This window comes from Haliotis rufescens, unplaced genomic scaffold (genome assembly GCF_023055435.1).
Source record: "Haliotis rufescens isolate VD_foot unplaced genomic scaffold, xgHalRufe1.0.p SCAF_4, whole genome shotgun sequence".
NCBI lineage: Eukaryota > Metazoa > Mollusca > Gastropoda > Lepetellida > Haliotidae > Haliotis > Haliotis rufescens.
The window spans coordinates 45,147,658-45,173,838 of record NW_025964112.1 but is presented as its reverse complement, the minus strand read 5'-3'; the positions used below and the strand labels follow the sequence as shown (position 1 = coordinate 45,173,838).

The 26,181-nt window shown below is 40.3% G+C and overlaps 1 protein-coding gene across 1 annotated transcript; it reads right to left on the bottom strand.

Annotated features, from left to right (window-relative positions):
• Positions 1-20,170: 20,170 nt before the first annotated feature.
• LOC125372308 lies at positions 20,171-21,971 on the bottom strand. Its single transcript, XM_048381660.1, has 2 exons — positions 21,437-21,971; positions 20,171-20,440 (listed from the first exon to the last, which is right to left on the bottom strand). The coding sequence occupies exons 1-2, from the start codon at positions 21,902-21,904 to the stop codon at positions 20,192-20,194; spliced, it is 717 nt and encodes a 238-aa protein (XP_048237617.1). The 5' UTR covers positions 21,905-21,971; the 3' UTR covers positions 20,171-20,191.
• Between the last annotated feature and the right edge of the window lie 4,210 nt (positions 21,972-26,181).

Here is a 26,181-nt window from a genome sequence, read left to right as displayed (position 1 = left end):
CAGTCGAACAGTCCTTGTTTAATCCCATAAACCGAGCTAGGCTAAGCGGAGTTTCATACCGGCTTTTACCTTCACACCTCCATAAACGATAAATATATTGAAGTCAATTCTTGATACTAAAGGAGTGTGTGTGTCTCCTTAAAGGGGTGTGTGCTCTATCCACAACCATGCCAACTATGATCGCACAGTTGGAATGGGCGAAGTAAAACATGGTCATCAACGGCGTTGACTTCCGAACGAGGCACAACGACAAACTGCGCATGCCCAGCACGAATGTTTCACGCCACTGTGGACATTCCGTACCACCGGAAGTGACAGCCAAGAAAACGCCTCCTGAACAGGTGACTTCAGAATATTTACTTATTTGACATTGTTTACGTGGTATTCTATCCTTCATTTAATTTTCATTAAATCCTCTTCGTTATATATGACATGCTGAAGCCAGCTTACTGCAGTGATTGCAAAGCTTGCCCAATTGTTATTTCCACATGAAGCAAAATCATTGTTATTTCATTTTTTCTATGAATGTGTTTATGTGTGTGTGTGTGTGTGTGTGTGTGTGTGTGTGTGTGTGTGTGTGTGTGTGTGTGTGCGTGTGTGCGTTTGTCTGCGTGTGTCTGCGTGTGTGCTATATTATTCTGCATTCGGATATACCCGATTACATTCGTTTTCTGGATAAGTGCAAATCAGATATGATCGTCCAAATGCTTCACCTCGACTCGACCAAATCGCTGTGTAAAGTTGCGTCCCTTGGGTATGTTATATGTGAACTCGCCTGTCTGGACTTATGTCGATCTTTTAATGCTAGCCCACTGTGATACAAAAGTTTAACATGACACCACTCAGACACAGTATACTGACTCCGAACCGGCCAGTCCTTGGCACGGTAACAACACAAGTACATCTTATAACGTATTTTGGTTTGACGTGGCCGGGGATCGAACCCCCGATCTTCCGCTCTCCGGGTAGACGCTCTACCACTGGACCACGCAGGCGGTCTCCAGTGAGTGTTCAATTTATCAGAATACACTCGGATACTGATTATTTTGCTGAGAGTGAGTTAGTTGGGTTTAACGCCGCTTTGAACAGTACTCCAGTTATATCAGGCATGTCAGCTTAATGTCGGAGGAAACAGCTGCGATGACATCAGCTCCAACACCAGTGACGACATCACCTCCGACGCCAGTGGTGACATCAACACCGACGCCTGTAATGACATTGGCTTCGACGCCAGTGAAGACATGCCCTTCGACGTCTGTGATAACAAACATTTATTCTACGACTGCAAAGATGAAAGAAATAAACATACTTTTACTCCCTCTCAGGGGGACAAGAATTTTACAGTACTTCAACCACCATTGAGGATACAGCCACACTAACAATCTCATTTACAAGTTACACACTACTGATACTAAAAAATGGTAAATATGTACATAAATTCAATATTTATCAATCAGTTCAATTTCATTTAAGAACCTAATTATTAAATGAGGTGGAACATTATTACAAAGATCCATTAATGATGTTGCCCTGAAATATTTATCCATTTTGATGGAAAATTCAACACAGTCAAGCAGGACATGCTTGACCGTGACTCTCTAATCACAAGGGATACAAAACGGAGGATCCACACCTTTCAGTAAATACTCATGTCTATATCTCGAATAGCCAATAGGACATCGTCTGAAAATGATCTCTTCAAATCCAAGTGTAACCGATTGTTGGTTTTATTTGGTGCAATTTGTTAATATCTACTTGGGTGTGCCACTTCTTTTGCATTAGATCAACATGTAATTACAGGTTTGTAATCGCTGTTGAATTAGAAGTGGTATCACAGATTTGGTGAGTGCTGCTTTAGCAGCAGCAGCCATTGAGTTACCAATGATTCCAACATGGTTTGGCAGCCAACAAAAGACGATGGTTTTTTTAATTCTAATATTCCATGTAAAAGTGGTTGTTGATAGGAAAGAGAATCAGAAAATTGTGAACTGCTTATTTTTAGAATGAGTATTTACATACTTTAGAGCTGTTATAAAGGCGTTTGATTCTGACTTGTCATTTGGTAATAATGTTTTTGATCCAATTAAAGTGGCCCTTGCAACCACATCACCATCCTTGGATCCATTTGTAAATATAGATCTGTAAGTATTGTAGGTGTTTTGTAAGTGATTGTATTCTTTCTGATATACTCGTATTAGTTGATTAGGGTCTGGTTCTTTAATTTTGTTGATGAAAAATCTACCTGTGGCTTCACCAGATGCCACGTAGGAAACGACAGAAGTTGGGTCGGAGATATGTTATTGCAGCAGACATTTCAGGTTTTACTCTTATGCCCGGGGCTGAATAAGGGATTGTTTCTTATGATACAGATCCTCATAAGCTGGATTACATTGATTTGTGGTGTATTGTAATGATTGTTAGAGGGATGGCTCATCAGCCTCCACAGGCTATTGACAGGAGATGTCTGAAGGCACCAAGGCAAAGCTTCAGGTTTTGATGATGAACGGTGTCCACTATTTTTAAATACTTTTATAGGCTCCACCATAAACGCTTGAGCCATAATCAAGTTTAGAGCGGATCAGTGTTCTGTATTGTTTTTATATCCACACTCCACTTGGAATTGGAGACAATATTTATTCAATCAAAGGCCTTCAGACATTTGTTTATTAAGTATCTAATGTGGATCAGAAAGGTCCAATCATGATAAAACTGTTATGCCTACAAATTTAAGCTTCTTTTACAAATATAATTGGGGTGTCAATAACATTAGTTCTTGGTTTTTGTGAGGTTTATATTTTCAACAAAATTGAATATAGTTTGTATTAGAGGTTGAGAATTTAAAATCATTTATCCTTTAACGTCTAAAGACCATTTATGGATTTTTTTTTAAACATAGCTGCAGTTGCCTTTCAATAGTACTCATGTTTTTGCTGTTGATGATTCTGGTTCTTTGTTTCACGTGAAGGCTTGTTGATTGTAGATCCTCTGTCTGTGATGCTGATGTTGCTTATATTGTATCATCTAGAGATGTTTGAGCTGTTAAATCTACTAGGATCTGCTGATAACGAAACCAAGAGATGGTTGTTTTACATCCCGTGGATGCTGTCGGCAATAGGTGTGGAAGTACTGTTGCTAAGTAGGAATTAGAAGAAGCATTCTTTTTGCATCCTGAAAAGAGACATTGTTTGTGTGTTTTTAGTATTTTTGATTGGAGGGCAAAATCTGGACAAAGTTTTGATGAGGCCAAATGGTCCCCATCACAATTTGCACTTTTAATGGCATCTGTGCAATCAGTGTTCTCATGTGAGCCACTACAGTGGACACAGACTGTGCTGAAGGTGCAGGTCTTGCAGGTCACCATGTCCAATGTTTTGACATTCGTAACATCAGAGAGGGTTTGGAAAATACACCTCCACTCCATTATTAAAATACCCAGCTTTGATACATTTAGGAATTTTAGAAAGTGAAAAAGTAAAGAGATATGTGTATGTCTTGATAACATTGTCATTTTGTTTCGATGTTTGTTACAATGCCTCGACATGAGCTCAGCTTGTGAGACAGCAACCTCTACATTTGCAAAATGGCTGACTGGTAACAAGTTTACAGATTGCTGTCTCCTTACACACTACACAAGTATGAAGCGGGTGACATTTTTTACTTAACCACAGCAGCCATTGATGGCCTTGGAAATGTCAAACGGATTTAATTTCATGGGCTGATGATCTGATGCTTCGATTACAATGAATCGAGCCAGGAAATCTAATAGTACTTCAGTTTCATCATCTTCAGGATCTAAGTGTTTTAACCACAGTGTTTTATAGACCTAATGAAAGAAAGTGTTTCTGCACCCCTGCTCCCCACTCACGATCGAGTGTCAATAATGATGGTGTTTTATTGCATGCGATATCCACAATGCAAAACAGAAGGGCTACAGGGGTATTATACTTCAGCACATATGACATGAATAGTTATATTTGTCTACCAAATTTACTGCCAGGCCGGTTGTGCCCATAACAATAATTTAGAGACATACAGAATCAAGCAGGCAACATTACCAGATTGGCCCATGAGCCACCGCCTTCTGGTATAGGACTCTAGGCAATATATTACATCAATCATAAGTGTTTTCAAAGACTAAGACCAAGCAATACATTTGTGAGAAACAAACTACAGGTATGTGCAATAAAATAAGTATTATGCACAGGGCTTGACCAGCTGATTGACAGAACCGGGCCCATTCTACCATCCGCCTAGGCGAAGAAATGGTCAAAGTAGTGAGTTGGGCAAAGGAACTCAGCTCCTGGAACCAGGGGCACAACCCACGGCAAAGGGGTCGCAGCTTCTACCCCGGGTCCTCAAAGGGGTCACAAGGATGTGACACCTGGATACAACGGTTCCTCGCTTGAGTAGTGACCCACGGCCCGAAAGAGGTCCGTCTTGGACACTGCCTCTTGATGCCTTGAAAACAATAGGGTTATAGTCACATGACATCCAAAGTGCCTCGCTCATGCTGTTGCCTGTAGCATCCCAATGGCAACAGCAGGGGCGAACCATGCTTACTGTCCTTTATCAGAGTCGAGTATGGTTTTTTTTATGGTGACTTGTAAGGGATGGACAAGGGGGGACGCACGTATTTTTATGCATGTGAATAGCGTTCAAAAATCGTCAATCGAGACGAAAGGACTGCGTTCCTGCTACGTGCTCAAAATGAATGACGTAAACATTGAACAGTGTCTCTTAAATGCGTTCCTTTACGTTTGCCTGCTTTGTTTTCGCAAAATATTATTTCATTTCACAAACAAAACTTTTGACTTGCCTTTCTTTTGCTGTAAAGTGTATGTTATTGGACATTCTTATCTACTGATTTGTAATTCTTTATTCTGATTTTCAGTTCAATCGCACAAGAACACCTTGCCATATACCAGTCTATCAAACATACAACTGCATGCATGTACTCTCTTGTGCCCGGATATTTACTTTGGAAATGTATTCTGTAAATTATATTTTTTTTGTATAACTAAGTTATGTCACGTTAATACAACTAATACAAACTAATACAAAGCAAACAAACAATAGCCTGTTATATCAGCATATACAAGCGCACTCGAGAGCCTTTTGTAAAAATGAAATGTACTTTTGGCCATGTGGCCTCGCCTTCATGACTAAAGAAATGAATCGGATAATATTCCTAATCACTCCATGCACTCTCACGATATACCAAGCATAGTCACGAAGTTGCAAAGATTAAGACATGATACCACTAAAAAGGTAATGTAGAAAATCTGATTATCTAGATCCGGACAGGATGGGTCGGTATGCACTTCAGTCGTCACCACTCGCCCCTTTCCGTATATAACACGAGTTGGTCACGAATGTATGCACTTGTGTTAGGGTCTCGGGTTATTTATGTATTAAGTTAGTTGAAGAAGATGAGGAGTAAAAGAAGGCGTTGGATTTTGCATTTGTTTTACGATAAACATGCTCTCAAATTGAATAAAAAAGTCAACAGTTTTATTGTTAAAATGGCATGGTACTTGTCATAATATCGCAACCACACGGCAAGGAGTGATGGATATATTACAATAAGATGTTACTGCCATCTGCTTGACCCGCGACACATGTGGGGGCCAATTTCATGAAAGTCAGATCTTTTACTCCGATCCAATACCTGTCTGCATGATGATCTGAGGACATCACGATGGAAAGTCGTGTCAGGTGAAGTCTGAGCGAACTTTGACCGTCCAATCAAAACATTTGTGTAGATAAATTCTGGCGTGACCATCATCCAATGACTTATACGTTATAGTCGCCTTGCCTTAATATTTCGACTGAACGAGAATATACCATTAAGTCTCAGGCCATGTCTCTGACGCTATTCTTTCAAACTGCCTGAAGAAACCTTGTACTTCAGACTCATCAAAGACAGATAACAACCATTTATCTTAAACACTATACTGACTTATAAGTGCCTCAGCTTGAGATCATCTTACATCCTTCTTTCCTCTCTTTGAGCCTCTTACTTACTTTCCTCTAATTCTAGTTTCATCAACTCTAACTGCTCTGCAAAGGGGATACCTACGCTATTTGCCAAAGAGTGAGTGAGTTAAGATTTATAGTCACATCGGCAATATTTCAGCCATATCGTGACTAAATCAAGTTGTACAGTAATAATACATAACTATAACCTATAAAATCTGTCGGCAAAGGACAGTAAAATAACTAGAATATCACAGCTATAAATATAAAACTAGTAAGTAACTATAAAATTTGGACTAATCAATACAATACAATATAAGAGTTGGCTAGAGATCACCAGCAACCAAAGTTAGGCCACCACACAAGGGACCATGGGGACTTACGGTGCATCTGCTTCCTGCATGGTACCCCTGCAGGATTTACACCATCCCTCTGGTCACTGGTGATTAGTAGTAAGTTTAAGCCAAAGCATTTAAAAACAAACAAGTATTCTGCGATTAAAACCAAGGAAAATGAGAAATACTTTGAATGAAATAGGACTTATGTACCCTCTCAGGGGGACAATTATTTTACGTTACTTCAACCCCCTTTGAAGGTACAGCCACTAACAATCTCAGTTATTAATTCATTCTTCCAAATTAAAAATATACTTTTTACAACATATCATATACATATCAAAATTTATCAATCAAGTCTATTTCTTTTAAAAAATCAATAATTAAATGAGTACCTATATTAAAAAGATCCTTCATAGATGAAACCTGGAAATAATTATCCCTTGTGATGGAAAAATCAATACAGTCAAGCAGGACATGCTTGACTGTGATTCTTTCATCACAAGGGATGCAGAATGGAGGATCCTCACCTTTTAGTAAATGTTCATGAGTATAACGAGAATGGCCAATACGACAACGTCTTAAAATGACCTCTTCAAATCTGGACTGACAACCCAAGTAGGTATAACCGATAGTTGCTTTGATTGCATGTAATTTATTTATACCCACTTGAGTGTCCCACTTCTTCTGCATTAGGTCTTTGATATAGGATCTAATAACAGGTTTATAGTCACTATATGGTAGTAGAAGTGGTGTCACAGATTTGTTGAGAGCTGCCTTTGCTGCAGCATCAGCCATAGTGTTACCCGTGATTCCAACATGACTGGGCAACCAGCAAAAGACGATGTCGTATTGGCCAGTAGCAAGGTCATTATACAATTCTAAAATATCTAAAATGAATGGATTATGCGAAGAGCTAGATTTGATTGCCTGTAGACACGATAATGAATCTGAAAAGATGATGAACCGTTTACAACTGTACTGTTTTTGGATATATTCCAAAGCAGTTAATATTGCCTTGGCTTCAGCAGTGAAAATGGAGCTATGGTCTGGTAAGCGAGATGAGACGGTTTTGGATCCAATGACAGCAGCACTGGAGACTGTGCTGCCGTCCTTGGATCCATCTGTAAAAATAGAACGGTGGGATTCGTATTTAGCTCTAACTTGTAAATATTCTTGCTGATATACTAATTGATTTGTGTCTTGTTTTTTAAATTGTGTGAGAGTCAAGTCCACCTCCGGTCTGATAAGTTGCCAAGGAGGGGAAGACAGAAGCCTGAAAGGAGAAATATTATCTAAATCAATATGTGCAGCTGTAATGTGGGGTTTAATCCGAATGCCTAGTGGTGGGACCAGCTTAGGCTTACTATGAAAAAGGTCTTCGTAATGGGGTTGAAATATACAGTTATATGCAGGGTTTAACGGGTTAGAACGTAATTTTGCAATATATTGAAGCGATAATTTGATACGGCGCTGCTTTAACGATGGTTCATCAGCTTCTACATATAAGCTTTCCACAGGAGACGTTCGAAAGGCGCCAAGACATAGTCTTAGGTCCTGATGGTGAATAGAATCTAATTTTTGTAAATTGCTCTTACAGGCTCCACCATAAACGATGGAGCCATAATCTAATTTAGAGCGGATTAGAGACCGATACAAGTGTAGGAGAGTTGACTGATCACCTCCCCACTTCGTGTTGGCAACAACTTTCAACAAATCTAGAGCCTTCAGGCATTTAGTTTTAAGATAGTTAATATGCGGCTTAAAAGTTAAATGGTGATCGAAAATGAGACCCAGGAACTTGGCCTCTTCTACAACCTTGATAGGAGTGCCATGTAAAAATAGTTCTGGATCTTTGTGGTGCTTGTATTTTCTACAAAAATGAATACAATTGGTCTTAGCTTTTGAAAACCTAAAACCATTTTCAAGACACCATTTTTCGATTTTGTTGAGACATAGCTGTAACTGTCTCTCGATGGTACGCATATTTTTACCACGACATGAAATATTAAAATCGTCCACAAAAAGTGAACCATCAATGGAATCATTTAAAACCTTTGACAGACTATCAATCTTTATGCTAAACAGAGTTACAGACAAAATACTGCCTTGTGGGACACCCTGATCCTGATTATAATGGTCAGACAGGGTGGAACCCACACGAACCTGAAATTGTCGGTCTGTTAAAAATTGGGATATAAATTGAGGCAAACGGCCTCTTAACCCCAGATTATGTAGATCTTTTAAATTCCATGCTTCCAAGTGGTATCATACGCTTTTTCTAAATCAAAAAAGATTGATACTGCATGCTGATTATTGACAATTGCATTTTTGACAAAGGATTCTAAACGTACCAGATGATCAATGGTACTTCTATTCTGACGGAAACCACATTGTATGTTACTTATAAGATTGTTAGTTTCCAAGTACCACACCAGTCGATTGTTTACCATTCGCTCTATGGTTTTGCACACACAGCTAGTTAGTGATATTGGTCTATAATTAGAAGCATCACTATGGTCCCTACCAGGTTTAGGTATGGGGACAACTATAGCATTACGCCATGAAGGAGGAAAATTTCCTGACGTCCATATCTGATCAAATATATCAAGAAGCGTCTCTAAACATGAATTAGGTAAATGCTTTAGGAGCTGATAATGAATATTATCATCTCCCGTTGCAGTGTCGTGCGCTTGACCAAGTGCAGTATTTAGCTCGTGTAGCGAAAATACCTCATTATAATCTTCTCCATTTTGAGAAGTAAAATCAACCCTCTTCATTTCCTGCTGTTTCTGATATGTTTGAAACTTGGGATCGTAATTCGTGAATGAAGAGTGTTTGGCCAGCGTCTCACCCAATTTATTAGCAATGTCCACTTTATCAGTTAATAAATGGTCACCTTCCTTGAGATGGTGGACAGTCGATTTTGAGCCTTTACCTTTAATTTTAGCAATCATGTTCCAAACCTTGGATATCGGCGTGCGAGAATTAATTTTAGAGACATAATTTCTCCAAGACCTACGCTTATTCTGTTTGAATGTACGGCGTGCCTTGGCATTTGTTATTTTAACATGATCTAGATTATGTACAGTTGGATGTCTGCGGAAATATTTCTCCGCTTTTTTCCTGCACTTCCTAGCCTGTTTGCATTCTTTATCAAACCATGGTTTTCGAATGTGTGGATTTACAGAGGACTTTGGAATGGTTATGTTGGCAATTTCGTTTAAAATATCAGAAAACAGCTGAATAGGATCAGTGATATTCCTGAACACATCAGGCTTCAACCTGTCAGTACAGAGTTCCTGAAAGGAAGGCCAGTTGGCTTTGGTAAAGTTCCACCTTGATGTGGGTGGAACGTCAGATGGATTATTTGCTGTTAGGATGGAAGTAAAATGGTCGCTGCCACACAAGTCATCGTGGACCGACCACGTAAATTCGTTCAAAAGATTTGAATCTGTTAGTGACAGATCTAAAGCGGAATAGGTTCCAGTAGCAGGATGTAAATAAGTATTTGATCCATCATTGTAAATGCATAAATTATTGTCAGAAATAAAATCTTCAAGTACTTTCCCCTTAGGATTAACGTTAACACTTCCCCACAGAGGGTTATGTCCGTTTAAATCACCCATGATAATGCAAGGCTTAGGGAGCTGATCATATAAGGATTGAAGCTCTGATCTCTGAAGCACAGAGGAAGGAGAGATATACAGAGAACACAAAGTAAAGGTTATGTGTAAAGTCAGTCGCACTGCAACAGCTTGAAGATTAGTACGAAGTGAAACAGGGCTGTGGATCACTCCCTGCTTCACCAGAACAGTAGATCCTCCAGTAGCTTTAACACCTGGTGGAGAAAATGAATTATAGGAACTGTACCTGCGCAAATCAAAGGTGTCGGTTTCTTTGAGATACGTCTCTTGGAGACAGATTGCTGATGGCGTAAAATCTTGTATTAAAAGGTGTAACTCGTTAAAATTGGTCCTGAGACCTCTGCAATTCCACTGTACTAGTGGATGGTAAATGGTAATGTTACTGGTGGGTGAACGGGAGATCTATTTCTCCCACTTCGTGGCGACTTACTTCTGTTGCGCCCTTGGAGATGAGGAGAGACATCCATGTCCTCCAGAGTCTGAAAACGATTGTATATCTGAATCGGGTCCCGATGACCCTTTGAGACACGATCTGAAGTTTTGGAATAATCAACCTTTTTGATGGCATTTTTAACAACAGGGGATGGATTTGGAGCCGGAGCAAGTTCCGGCGCTGCTACCATTAACGGTGTTGACACAGTTGCTGATGGTGATGAAGTATCAGTTTGAGAAGAAGAACTGGATTGAATCAAGGAGTAGTGTGCTGTGGAAACCCAAGTGATGTCTGTTTGGCACTGAACGGATGCCATGGATTTGGGATGTGTGCGAGACACAGCAGCTGAGTAGGATACAGCTGCAGGTGTAGAGACAGTAGCCATGATTAGCCGTTTAGCTTCCAGGAAGGTGATATTCCTTTCATGTTTTAATTTCACAATCTGATGCTGGATTTTAAATTTGGGACAGGACTTCGAAGAAGCCACGTGGTCTCCTGAACAGTTTGCACATTTAGGTGTTTTGGTACACCTCACCTCACTTTCGTGATCATGTTCTCCACATTGGTGACATATCTTGCGGTTGTTACAAGATTGTGCACCGTGTCCAAACTGCTGGCACTTGTAACAACGAAGTGGATTTGGGATGTACCTGTCCACTTCGATGTGAAAATACCTGCTTTTATATGTTTTGGAGGAGCTGATTTTGAAAATGTCATCAGATAAGTGTTGGATTTAAAGATTGATTCTTCTCGTTTGTATGTGAAACGTTTCACATGTGTCACACCTTGATCTTGTAATTCATCAGCAATTTCATTTTCAGTCATATCATAGAGACAACGGTCCCTATCTCTGACAATCCCTTTGCTGGAATTAAGACTTTTATGTGGGGAAATGAGTACAGCAGTAGAAACCAAAAGATTAGCAGCTTGTAATGTTGTAGACTGCTTTTGAGTCTTGCATTCAACAAGCAGTAATCCAGACCGAAGTTTTTTAACATCTTTGACATCACCAGCAATGCCATAAAGTGCTTTGGAAATGGCAAAAGGATTTAGTTTCAATGGTGAACCATCAGCAGCGGAAACGACTAAAAATCGAGACCAACTATTAGAAAGATTCTTTGGGATGGCATGTTCCTCATCAGAGGAATCATCTAAAGAACGTTTTGTTTTTTTGTTTTGAGCCATGGTGAAGTTGTATATGGTTCACCATCCCAGCTCCCCACCCACCATGGAGTATCACAAGGACAATGCTATAAGCCAGTGGATTTCCAACTGGCAGCACCAAGGATACTGGGATGGTATACTCAAGTAGATTAACGAAAATTCAATTAATCCACCGGATTGGCCCATGAGCCACCGCCTTCTGGGCATACGACTCTAGGCAATTTATATTTTCCACAATCAAAATACCAGATTTGTCACAATTTTTTTTTTGGCCAAGTCCTTAAGTAGAAAGTTCAATCAAAAGTGATATAAGTACAGTACAGTCACATCGGCAATATATCACAAACACAATAAGTGCTCAGGGCTCGGCATGACCAGCCGATTGATAGGACCGGGCCCATCCTACCACCCGTCTAGGCGAAGTAAGGGTCGAAGTGGTGTATTGGGCAAAGGAACGCTATTCCTGGAACCAGTGCCCTCAACCACCAGACTCCCGTCCTCCGCCGACACAGGGACGCAACCCACGGCAAACAGGTTGCCCATTTTAGTCGCCTCATACGACCAGCAATGGGGGGCTGTGGAAATATTCTGCCCCGGTTCCACACGGGGGAAGAGCGATTTGCGTTACCCAGCACTCACCACGAGGAGGTTGCTCTTCACGAGTGCCTATTTGCCAAAGAACAATAAAAACCTTCTGATGATAATTAAAACTAGAGGTATCTCGGACGAGCCCTCAAATAACATTTGTCCTGTCACGGAGCTGTGTTCCAGAGACCAGGGTGTCATTAAACAAGAAAAAAAGTAATTATGAAAACGTGGTGATAGGTTCACAGGTTTATCAATATCACCTAGTTATCATTATACAAATCTATTTTTATATTTGTGGGTTAATTGGTGCATGTTGTATAAAACGATTTTATGGATGAATTGGGACTCCTTGATGCCAGATACTACTATGATTATATTTCCATGTGATAAATAAAAGATATATATTATTATAGCCTTTTTTTTAAGTTTAAAACTTAGAATATAATGTTCCTGCAGACACAGAAGACCCTATATATTAGTTTTAATACATAGCCAAAGGTACTTAAACCAACTACAATTTTTCATCTTATAAATTAAAACAATATATTCATACTAATTTTCAATCTCTATAATGATGATTATATTAACATTGCACTGTCTACATCCAGTTTGCTTTGACAATCATTAGATGATTGCAATACAGATAAAACGTATTCTTAATTTCATTAGGCCTTGCTTTTTATGTTTCCTCATTCTAAACGCATGTTTCAAATTTCAACATAAACAAATTATTAATGTTATTCCTTTTTCTCTTTAAACCAACAGATATCTGCATTGCACAATGACTGTGATTATATAATTTTACATCTTGGTATACCTGTGCATGTGTACCTCTATCAGTGAGTATGATTTTACGCCGCTTTAAGCAATATTCCAGCAATATCACGGCGGGGGACACCAGAAATGGGCCTCACACATTGTACCCATGTCGGGAATCGAACCCAGGTCTTCGGCGTGACGAGCGAATGCTTTAACCACTAGGCTACCCCACCGCCCCTTTGTGTACTAGTAATAGATGACACATACATGACTTTTTAGCGGTCATTATTCATTACTGAACTGCATGTTATGTCAATAATGATATGTTACATAAAAATGGACTCTAGTATTCTATCATGTTTAAAGAACCAATCAATTCACTGTGGAAACATTTTTAATAACTAACATAAGATCAAAATAGATCCAAATTAAAATGTGGAGATATAATCAAGGAGTCTAATACATTTCAGTTATTCTGTCTAAACTCCAGTCGTATAATTCTGGCAATATGTATAGTGACTGAACCTTTAAGTCAAATAACCATTGGCTGAGTGAATTAGTCAATATACATATTGACTGAAATTTTTAATCAATTTATATCTTGCCTGATTATAGACACTGACTGTAACATATATAAGTATAATCTGTTATATGCAAATACAAATAACATTAATAAATCCATTTATCTACATGGAATGTTTGTTGGGTTCAATTTGCACTTATGTCATCATCAGAATATGTAATTATAAACTTTCTTAATCATTTTAATAGATCTATTTGATAATAATATCTAATAAATAGACTTAATAACACAGGTGTCTTGAAGTACTGTTGAATAAAAATCAGGATACATAGCTACAGCAGGATAGTGTGTGGGTGGTAAGAGAACCTTGTCAAAATAATAAAATTATTAAATATATACTATGTTACTAAAACAAGAAGGTACAACTAGGATTGACATCTATATATGTATCATACACATCTTGTATGATTTGTTGTTTGTTGGGACAAATCACTGTAATTTACTAGTATTTTAAGAGCATGAGTATCAGAATTCTGTCAGAAATGGTGGATCTTTGAATTAACACCTGTGGTGACTCAAAACACTAAATGGTGAGGCAAACTTTTTGATGGGCAGAATAATATGGATAAATCTCTTATTTCAAAGTATGATGACCGGTATGCAATGTATATTGCAACTGAGTAACTGATTGCCAGATTAATGCATGACAGATTTCATTTGGCATATTTCTAAAAAATAATGTCTGAATTAAAACTTAAAAATCAGATGTAAGAGGAAAATTTAAAAATAAAAGAATCATTTTTATTTTATTCTAAACGGGGTTTTTTTCATTTTCAATTATTTGTAAAGGCACGGATGTATACTAACTATAGATCAGTGGTAAAGGCCTGTCAAAGATGTGTGTGTGCTGCAAATGTAGGCATAATTCCAATTATATTACATTGCAGTCCATGGTAATATGAGAACTACTTGTTAAGATTTGAATGCCTGAAGGCTTGAAATTGTCGTGGGAAATAACACAAAGGCGGATAAATAAAATGAGTTTGCATTATTTCATTGATGCGATATGTTAAAAAAAATAATTCGAAGGATATGCTCATCAAACAAGGGCTTATCCCGGAAGACATAATGAAGTAATTAATTAAACATTTGAATATATTATATTCATATAAATATGGCAACAATTGCGATGATGGTCGGTGGAGCTATTGTTAATGCTCTAGCTTTTTCGGGGAGTAATTTTTTATTTTCTAGTATGAGGGAATCAAACGCTAAAGAATTTGAAGAGGAGCGTAAACGACATAACGAAGCAATGAAACAACTCCAAGCAGCCCAGTCGCAATATACGCGGCAGAGAATGAAGAGATTAGACTTTATTCATGAAAAACTGCTTAAGGAAGGACATTCACTTCAAACGTTTAAGGATGTCGAATCTGCCATGCACGAATACTACCTCGTTTATGGGAAAAAACTCGACCCAATAATGAGACCAACAATGAGTCAGTTTTATACACCGTCAGAGGAACAAAAGAACCGCGAGGTCGCATTTGTGATTATGGGATTGACTTCTGTATTGATTATGCGATTCAATGATAGTCATAAGTCGTTTGAAAAGAAATATCAATATTAATTAATAATGAATAAAATTTACTATAGCCCACGAGGATATTGGAAAGGTGCAGGAGCAATAAAAAAATTAGCCACCGCGGCTAAGGTATCTAAAGATGTGGCCAAGGATTGGTTAAAGAAACAAGCGATGTGGCAAATATATTTACCGGCACCGCGTTATATACCGAGGAAAAAGTTTGATATTTTTACAACGAATGAAGTTCATCAGGCTGACCTCTTGTTTCTTCCCCACGATAAGGTAAAACGCAACACGTATAAATACGCTTTAACAGTAGCGGATGTGGCTAGTCGATACAAAGAGGCTGAGCCATTAACCTCGAAAGATTCAACAGAGGTAGCTAATGCACTGAGTCGCATATATAAACGCGGACCACTAAAATGGCCTAAGCTATTTCAAGTAGATCCCGGTCGCGAGTTTATGGGATCGGTAACTAAACTGTTAACAAAGCACGATGTCGAAATCAGGCGTGGTGAAAGAGAGGCCCACCACAGTCAAGCCATCGTTGAAAGATTTAACAGGACATTAGCGGAACGTTTGTTTGGCTATCAGTATGGGATCGAAATGAAATCCGAGCGATTGAGATCAACCGAATGGGTGACACGATTATCAGCCGTTGTATCAGCGCTGAATAATGAAGTAACGAGATTAATAGGGAAGAAACCATCCGATGCGATTAAAATGAAATCCGTGACTTCCGAATCTTCAGCACCGAGGAGAGGCAAAGAACGAAAACTTCCGGATAGAGTAAGGGTAAGATATTTATACCAGCCCGGTGAACTCGAAGGAGGTCTACGTAGCGCAAGCGATCCGATTTGGTCTCTTAAGACGTATAACATTAGTCGATTTGTTACGAAAGAAGGAGAGCCTATTCTTTATTATCTTCAAGATGGACTGGGTAGGGCATTTGTTCGAGAAGAGTTGTTCATAGTTCCCGACGGTACGGTACTACCACCATAACCATAAGCATAGGTAGTTACACCATCCTTATCAATCCATCTCTTTGTATCTAAGGGGGATAATGATGTCTTGTTCATTCTTAATCCATATATCCTATGATTGTAACTTCTTAAAGAGTTCATCTCGTGTTTGAACGTTCTACCATTGAATACTGATTCTTTATACTGTTCGTGTTTGATATGCTTTTTTACAACATACTTCTTAACGCCCTTAGCTTTTCTTATCTCCCCATTATCGGACTTCTTTATAGAATACATCTTAGGTCTTAATCCAACATACTCCGTTATAGGGGTCCCAGCACATTCATCCTTCATCTTACCTAACACCTTTTTATTTACTACACTGTGCAGTGGATTATCTTTTTGGTAATCGCTCGTGTCGTACATATCTATTTTTTCTGCCATATCTTTATACACATCCTCGGTTTGTATTTCCATCAACAAAGAATCTGTGTCAGTTTATAACATGCACGTGTATGTGTATGTGTGTGGCTGCTTATACTAGTCCGGACTGATGCCGATTTATAGTGCTAACACACTGAGATACCATGCCGCAGTTTAACATGAATACCCCACTCAGGCACAGTATACTGACTCCGAGTCGACCAGTCCTTGTTTTAGCCCCTTAATGCCGAGCGCCATACAGGGTAACAACAAGTACCATCTTTTAACGTCTTTTGGTATGACGCGGCTGGGGATCGAACCCCGGACCTTCCGCTCTCCGGGCGGAAGCTCTACCATTCTACCACGGAGGCGGTGTGTTAACACATGAACATGGAAAAGCAAACCAGTGGTCGAAACCATGAGCACCGACCCGTGACACTGGGCAAGATGACATCAGTCAGACAGGCCACAGGGCCAGACCACTTATACACATATTACACAACTACAAGCATGCACTTGGGACTTGAGTCCCACAGCTGAATTATATCGTAACCATCACTTTGAACAGCATTTCTGTGCTGCATATGTGCGTAAATTACACACAAAACATCAGCATAAACCAATTAATTTTGAGTTGCTTCACAATGTGCACATATATATCCGAGGGGCGTTCAATAAGTTTTACAACTTCAATGTAAGACCAAGTCGCAGAATATCTTTTGCACTAAGTGTATTGAGGTGAATGGAGATTATATTGAAAAATAAAAATGCAAAAGATATTCTGCGACTTGGTCTTATATTGAAGTTGCAAAACTTTTTGAACGCCCCTCGTATGTGCATGAAAATTTAATACTCAATAGTATAACATCACTTTGCGTAATTACCAAATGTACCCTCTTTAACTTGCGTACCTGTATTACTTCACGGATCTCTACTTACTGATCAAATGCAGGTATCACTTATGCTTTTTGTTTGTTTGTTATTTAACGCCGCACTCAGCAATAGTCCATCAATATGACGGCGGTCTGTAAATAGTCTGGACCAGACAATTCAGTGATTGACATCATGAGCATCGATCATCGCAGTTGGGATACGATGACATGCACTAACCAGGTCAGCGAGTCTGACCACTCGATCCCGTCAGTCGCCTCTTACGACAAGCATAGTCGCCTTTTACGGCAAGCATGGGTTGCTGAAGATCTATCCTGACTCGGATCTTCACGGGTCTGTCACTTGAACTCTACCTCACTGAATGATACTCAAAACAGCTACACGTCACTTACTGTAACTTAGACATGCATCGCTGTCGTCAGCTTCTGCGATAATATGACACGCCTCGTTGAATCAGGAAATAAATTTGCATGCTAGTAATTGTTATCTGGAGGAATTGAAATGTCATAGTGAGGTACGATCTTACAAATTCACTTATAAGGACATATCCCTCTTTTAAGAATGCATGTCATTCCCGCATATACTACCATACTCGTGTGGGTTTTAGGTGTGTACATGTCAGAAAGTTAAAAAGGCTGTTACTATTTAGAAACTCGAGAAAAGCCATAGAATGAAAACTATAGGTTTGTTATAGTAGTATTCAGATTAGTATAGATCCTGAACATCAACTGACATTTGAACAGTTTGCATATTGTTGTATTGTTCACGGTGACTTTTTCAGTTCCATCAAGACAATGTAGGACTATCAATTTCTTTTGTAAACACAAACAAGGTCTGCAACAAACTACTAGTATTTGTCTACCAACAATTAAAATTCATCACCGTGAATTTATAATTACCTGTGAATTGACTATTTAATATTCTGAGGCTGGCTGAGGATTATATGTATGTTTATGGAGTGGAGTGAGTATGGTTTTTACGCGCTTTTAGCAATATTCCAGCAATATCACCGCGGGGGACACCACAAATGGGCTTAACACATTGTACCCATGTCGGGAATCGAACCCGGGTCTTCGGCGTGACGAGCGAACGTTTTAACCGCTGGGCTACCCGACCGCGTCGTATATGTTTATGAAAACATACTTACATGAATCATGTCCTTAACACAAACATATTTGTTCCGAACGCAACAGTAGCCATTAGATCTTAGGAAAAGGTTCAAAACATAACCCCATGCATATAAACGTGCGGGGGAGTGCACCCACGCATTTAGTATGCTTAAAATGTCACGTCATATACACAACTTGTACATTATTATCCCAATATCCATTGTTAAAATAAAACCTGATAGCAATTCAATGCAGTGCTTTGATGAAGTCAGGGGTAACAAATAGTCAACGTGCACGGGAAACTTCAGTGGTAAAGTGGATCTCGCCATATGTTACTTATAACTTCATTACGTCACTGACGTGGTTGCTGCACACTAACGAGCAAATGGTGAGGATATAACGCTGTTATGTTATGGAACCATTGAAGTAAATGCAATTTTTTGTCAATATGGTATTCTTCCATTTACCCATGAAAGAACAGTTAGGAGCAAAAAATAGGATAAATCTAAACCTAGGCATATAGGATTTCAAGGTAATGAAATCTGTGTCATCTATAAACATCATTTACGATTTTTTCACACGTTAGAAAATACAGGAGAGTAATGGCAGGGTATATGTTCATAGCACCCGTGAACATCCGGGCTAGAGGCAACCCTAGAAGTCTTCAGCAGCCCATGCTTGCCGTAAAAGGCGACTATGCTTGCCGTAAGAGGCGACTAACGGGATCGGGTGGTCAAGCTCGCATGTCATCGTTTCCCAATTGCGTGGATCGGTGCTCATGATGTCAATCACTGGATTGACTGGTCCAGACTCGATTATTTACAGACCGCCGTCATATAGCAGGACTATTGCTGAGTGCGGCGTTAAACAACAAACAAAAAATCATATGTGCCCAATAGACACTTGATTGACCTGCGTTATAAATGCAAATGATATGTACATTTCAAACGTTGGTCATATGCCCTCTGATGACACGTTCATTTCCTAAAACGCATCGATTTGGAAAATACAGTCCCTTCGTGTGATGATTGATCCTTGGTTTGTCAACGCCATGCCCGTGCCTTTCGGCTTCACCAAATTTCAAATGTCTTGTTCAGAAGGTGTTCTCGGACAGGTTACCGGGACATCTTTCGAACGCACCAGCTTCGCGGAATCGACCGAACGTAACCTACTTCGAGGAATTCGTATGTCTCCTTGGCGGGTAGAATGTAACACGTGACTCCTTGAACGTGGCAGATGAGATTTAGGGCTGATAGGAGCAGGACGCATCGCGAGATGCTCCTACTCAAAACTTGCGTGTTTTCAGAGCCCTACTAGGGTTATACTTCCAAGTGCATACTTCCATACCAGGGAAGTTCAATTTGTAAATAATGTGTTTATTATAAATATCTTGTGGGTTTATTAAAAGGGTTGAATTTCCGTTTTCAGTTATAGTTTTCATTTGAGGGGTTTCTTCTCCTCATGTCTGCTTCAAATAACTTGCACAGCCTTTCCTCCATTAATAAGCTTGCATAATATTGTTCAGAGCGGAGTTAGACAAAACACACAGTCAGACGCATTATTGCATCTTGTGACCCTGCCGGACAGTGGGGTAGCATTGTGGTTGGATTCCAAACATGGGTACAATGTTCGAAGTCCATTTCTGGCGTCCCCTGCCGTGCTATTGCTGGGATATTGCCAAAAGCGGCGTACAACACACATTCTCTCACTCCTGTAAAAATGTCTCATATAACTGTTAGTTTTTTTCATGCACTTTATTCAGAATTTTTACCAGGATGCTAGTCCATGGATACAGTTCACGCTGGATACAAATTCATAGGATGACCGTCCCAGCAGTGCGTCTGTCCATCACACCATAAGATGGAGTACGTGTTTTTGTAGCTTAGTATCAGCTGATGGGTGTGACCTAGAGCTTCGCTTGTGACCATCGTCTTGCGCTCTCCATGTTTCATAGACTCCTGAACGTCGGGGGACAAGAAGATGTCATGGACGTGTGGACCTGGAGGGGTCCTGGTTGCGACGCCGGTTCTCAGGTGTAGCGTTTTCTGGATAAAACATTGGCGTTTACAAATATAACACCATTCTTGATATTCAAAATGGTACAGTTAAGATATTATCAAAGTTACTGCAAATGAATGTAATTCTTCTTCTAGAAGGACATGGGGTGGCCCAGTCGTCTTAGGCCACGCAATTAGCTGTGCAGAATTGCGACCCTGGGACAGAAACCTATGATAGTGGGTTCGAATCCCGGTCCGACACGGTTATGTTTCCAGGTTTGTCAGCGCCATACCTGTCCTCGTGGGTTTCACCAAAGTGGTAAACGTCTGAGACCTGCATCACTTCGGACTTTCCTCCAACATTAAGCTGACGCGGCGTAATATAACTGGAATACTGTTCAAACCGGCGTTAAACCAAACTCATACACTCACGTTTCTTGGAGATTAATATGGGATTTCCTTTTACAAAGCCTGCATGTAAGAGTGAAAAAGTATGGTTTTACTCCAATTTTAGCCAGCGATATCACGTTGAGGTAACACCAACATTGTACCCATGTTGGGAATCGAACCCGGGCCTTTGATATCACGATCGAACGCTTTAACCACAAGGCTACCCTACCGCCACTCAGTGTGAGTGAGATTTGAACAGGATTTCAGTTACAGCACGGCTTGTCAGCTTCACGTTGGAGGAAAGCCAGTAAGTCTTTCCACTTATATTTGGTGAAACCCGTCGTGTCGTGTCGTGTGATTTATCGAGGATCATAGTCAAGATAGCAGATCCTGGTTCTAGTAAGGGACGCTACTCTGCACGATGAATTGCAGCTCCTCGGACGACTGAACGAGCCGAGAACAATAAACGGTATCACGTGGTATTTAAGTTCGTTTTTCATCTAAACGACTCTTTTTTATAACTTATGTTAATGCAAGAATTCAAAACAGCTAACACCATCACCTGTATCCTAAAGCTCCTATATTCTACAACACCTGCATGATGCATTATCGTTGTAAACATTTTTGGCAATATTTGAGGTAATGTTATCTGACCTCAGAGGATTGAGTGCCGTTGCTGGAGTCGGTGAGGGTTGGATGATGATGAAAAAGTCCCTTGTACTTTTGTATGTCCATTAACATGTCCTTGAGAGCGTCAAGCTCCTTCCACACACCAGACCCCTCCATATTGACTGGCACGATGGGGTACCGCATCCTGATTTTCCCTACCCCCGGGATATTGGGAAGGACGATCCTAGTGCCCGAAGCCGCCACCCGCTGCACATTCCCGTGTTTGTCCAGCACTCCAACATTGCTCTTGGTGGTGTCAGCAGGATCCGTGGCCACTTCTTTGCCCGAGAACAACCCAGCAGGCGTGTGGTAGAAGTTGGCATAGCTGGAACCGTTGTATGCCGTCTCGGGCGTTTGGCCTCCCACCCTTTTGGGGTCTTTAGCCTGTGTCCCCCTTTTCCAGAAGTTTATGCCGAATGGGTTCCAGGTGAACATCGGGGTACTATAGATCATCTCAAGGGGTAGGGCGTACGAGTAACGCCGGGTCCACGACTGGCACGTCTAAACATAAAACAGGAACTATAAGTATCTAGACCTTAAAAAGTGAACGTTTTGTTCCGCATAAAACAATATTCCCACCATATTATGACAGGGCACACCAAGAAAAGGATTTCAGCGTTGTGCATAAAACACCTGGGCAAATTCATCCTTAAGATCCGGGGTAGAATAGGCCTTCTAGGCGACTCGCGGGTTCGGATGGTCAGGCTCGCTGACTTTGATGATGCATCGTCATCGTATCCCAATTGCGTGGATCGATGCTCATGATGTCCATCACTGGATTGTCTGGTCCAGACTCGATTATTTACAGACCGCCGTCATGTAGCTGGAATATTGCTTTAAACTACAAGCATACAAACATAATCCAAGTCTTTGATAGGCATTTAAAAGTTGGAAGAACCACGACACGACAAGACAAATATAAGTGGAAAGACTTACTGGCTTTCCTCCAACGTGAAGCTGACAAGCCGTAACTGAAATTATGTTCAAAACTCACTCACACTGAGTTGCGGTAGGGTAGCCTTGTGGTTAAAGCGTTCGATCGTGATATCAAAGGCCCGGGTTCGATTCCCAACATGGGTACAATGTTGGTGTTACCTCAACGTGATATCGCTGGCTAAAATCGGAGTAAAACCATACTTTTTCACTCTCTTACATGCAGGCTTTGTAAAAGGAAATCCCATATTAATCTCCAAGAAACGTGAGTGTATGAGTTTGGCTTAACGCCGGTTTGAACAGTATTCCAGTTATATTACGCCGCGTCAGCTTAATGTTGGAGGAAGTCCGAGGTGATGCAGGTCTCAGACGTTTACCACTTTGGTGAAACCCACGAGGATAGGTATGGCGCTGACAAACCTGGAAACATAACCGTGTCGGACCGGGATTCGAACCCACTATCATAGGTTTCTGTCCCAGGGTCGCAATTCTGCACAGCTAATTGCGTGGCCTAAGACGACTGGGCCACCCCATGTCCTTCTAGAAGAAGAATTACATTCATTTGCAGTAACTTTGATAATATCTTAACTGTACCATTTTGAATATCAAGAATGGTGTTATATTTGTAAACGCCAATGTTTTATCCAGAAAACGCTACACCTGAGAACCGGCGTCGCAACCAGGACCCCTCCAGGTCCACACGTCCATGACATCTTGTCCCCCGACGTTCAGGAGTCTATGAAACATGGAGAGCGCAAGACGATGGTCACAAGCGAAGCTCTAGGTCACACCCATCAGCTGATACTAAGCTACAAAAACACGTACTCCATCTTATGGTGTGATGGACAGACGCACTGCTGGGACGGTCATCCTATGAATTTGTATCCAGCGTGAACTGTATCCATGGACTAGCATCCTGGTAAAAATTCTGAATAAAGTGCATGAAAAAAACTAACAGTTATATGAGACATTTTTACAGGAGTGAGAGAATGTGTGTTGTACGCCGCTTTTGGCAATATCCCAGCAATAGCACGGCAGGGGACGCCAGAAATGGACTTCGAACATTGTACCCATGTTTGGAATCCAACCACAATGCTACCCCACTGTCCGGCAGGGTCACAAGATGCAATAATGCGTCTGACTGTGTGTTTTGTCTAACTCCGCTCTGAACAATATTATGCAAGCTTATTAATGGAGGAAAGGCTGTGCAAGTTATTTGAAGCAGACATGAGGAGAAGAAACCCCTCAAATGAAAACTATAACTGAAAACGGAAATTCAACCCTTTTAATAAACCCACAAGATATTTTATAATAAACACATTATTTACAAATTGAACTTCCCTGGTATGGAAGTATGCACTTGGAAGTATAACCCTAGTAGGGCTCTGAAAACACTCAAGCTATGAGTAGGAGCATCTCGCGATGCGTCCTGCTCCTATCAGCCCTAAATCTCATCTGCCACGTTCAAGGAGTCACGTGTTACATTCTTCCCGCCAAGGAGACATACGAATTCCTCGAAGTAGGTTACGTTCGGTCGATTCCGCGAAGCTGGTGCGTTCGAAAGATGTCCCGGTAACCTGTCCGAGAACACCTTCTGAACAAGACATTTGAAATTTGGTGAAGCCGAAAGGCACGGGCATGGCGTTGACAAACCAAGGATCAATCATCACACGAAGGGACTGTATTTTCCAAATTGATGCGTTTTAGGAAATGAACGTGTCATCAGAGGGCATATGACCAACGTTTGAAATGTACATATCATTTGCATTTATAACGCAGGTCAATCAAGTGTCTATTGGGCACATATGATTTCTTGTTTGTTGTTTAACGCCGCACTCAGCAATAGTCCTGCTATATGACGGCGGTCTGTAAATAATCGAGTCTGGACCAGACAATCCAGGGATTGACATCATGAGCACCGATCCACGCAATTGGGAAACGATGACATGCGAGCTTGACCACCCGATCCCGTTAGTCGCCTCTTACGGCAAGCATAGTCGCCTTTTACGGCAAGCATGGGCTGCTGAAGACTTCTAGGGTTGCCTCTAGCCCGGATCTTCACGGGTGCTATGAACATATATGACAGAAGTGTGTAAATCCTGCCATGACTCTCCTGTATTTTCTAACGTGTGAAAAAATCGTAAATGGTGTTTATAGATGACACAGATTTCATTTCCTTGAAATCCTGTATGCCTAGGTTTAGATTTATCCTATTTTTCGCTCCTAACTGTTCTTTCATAGGTAAATGGAAGAATACCATATTGACAAAAATTTGCATTTATTTCAATGGTTCCATAATATAACAGCGTTATATCCTCACCATTGGCTCGTTAATGTGCAGCAACCAAGTCAGTGACGTAATGAAGTTATAAGTAACATATGGTCAGATCCACTTTACCATTGAAGTTTCCTGTGCACGTTGACTATTTGTTACCCCTGACTTCATCGAAGCACTGCATTGAATTGCTATCAGGTTTTATTTTAACAATGGATATAGGGATATTAATGTACAAGTTGTGTATATGACGTGAAATTTTAAGCATACTAAATGCGTGGGTGCACTCCCCCGCACGTTTATATGCATGGGGTTATGTTTTGAACCTTTTCCTAAGATCTAATGGCTACTGTTGCGTTCGGAACAAATATGTTTGTGTTACGGACATGATTCATGTAAGTATGTTTTCATAAACATATACGACGCGGTCGGGTAGCCCAGTGGTTAAAACGTTCGCTCGTCACGCCGAAGACCCGGGTTCGATTCCCGACATGGGTACAATGTGGACAAATACTAGTAGTTTGTTGCAGACCTAGTTTGTGTTTACAAAAGAAATTCATAGTCTTACATTGTCTTGATGGAACTGAAAAAGTCACCGTGAACAATACAACAATATGCAAACTGTTTAAATGTCAGTTGATGTTCAGGATCTATACTAATCTGAATACTACTATAACAAACCTATAGTTTTCATTCTATGGCTTTTCTCGAGTTTCTAAATAGTAACAGCCTTTTTAACTTTCTGACATGTACACACCTAAAACCCACACGAATATGGTAGTATATGCGGGAATGACATGCATTCTTAAAAGAGGGATATGTCCTTATAAGTGAATTTGTAAGATCGTACCTCACTATGACATTTCAATTCCTCCAGATAACAATTACTAGCATGCAAATTTATTTCCTGATTCAACTAGGCGTGTCATATTATCGCAGAAGCTGACGACAGCGATGCATGTCTAAGTTACAGTAAGTGACGTGTAGCTGTTTTGAGTATCATTCAGTGAGGTAGAGTTCAAGTGACAGACCCGTGAAGATCCGAGTCAGGATAGATCTTCAGCAACCCATGCTTGCCGTAAAAGGCGACTATGCTTGTCGTAAGAGGCGACTGACGGGATCGAGTGGTCAGACTCGCTGACCTGGTTAGTGCATGTCATCGTATCCCAATTGCGATGATCGATGCTCATGATGTCAATCACCGAATTGTCTGGTCCAGACTATTTACAGACCGCCGTCATATTGATGGACTATTGCTGAGTGCGGCGTTAAATAACAAACAAACAAAAAGCATAAGTGGTACCTGCATTTGATCAGTAAGTAGAGATCCGTGAAGTAATACAGGTACGCAAGTTAAAAAGGGTACATTTGGTAATTACGCAAAGTGATGTTATACTATTGAGTATTAAATTTTCATGCACATACGAGGGGCGTTCAATAAGTTTTGCAACTTCAATATAAGACCAAGTCGCAGAATATCTTTTGCATTTTTATTTTTCAATATAATCTCCATTCACCTCAA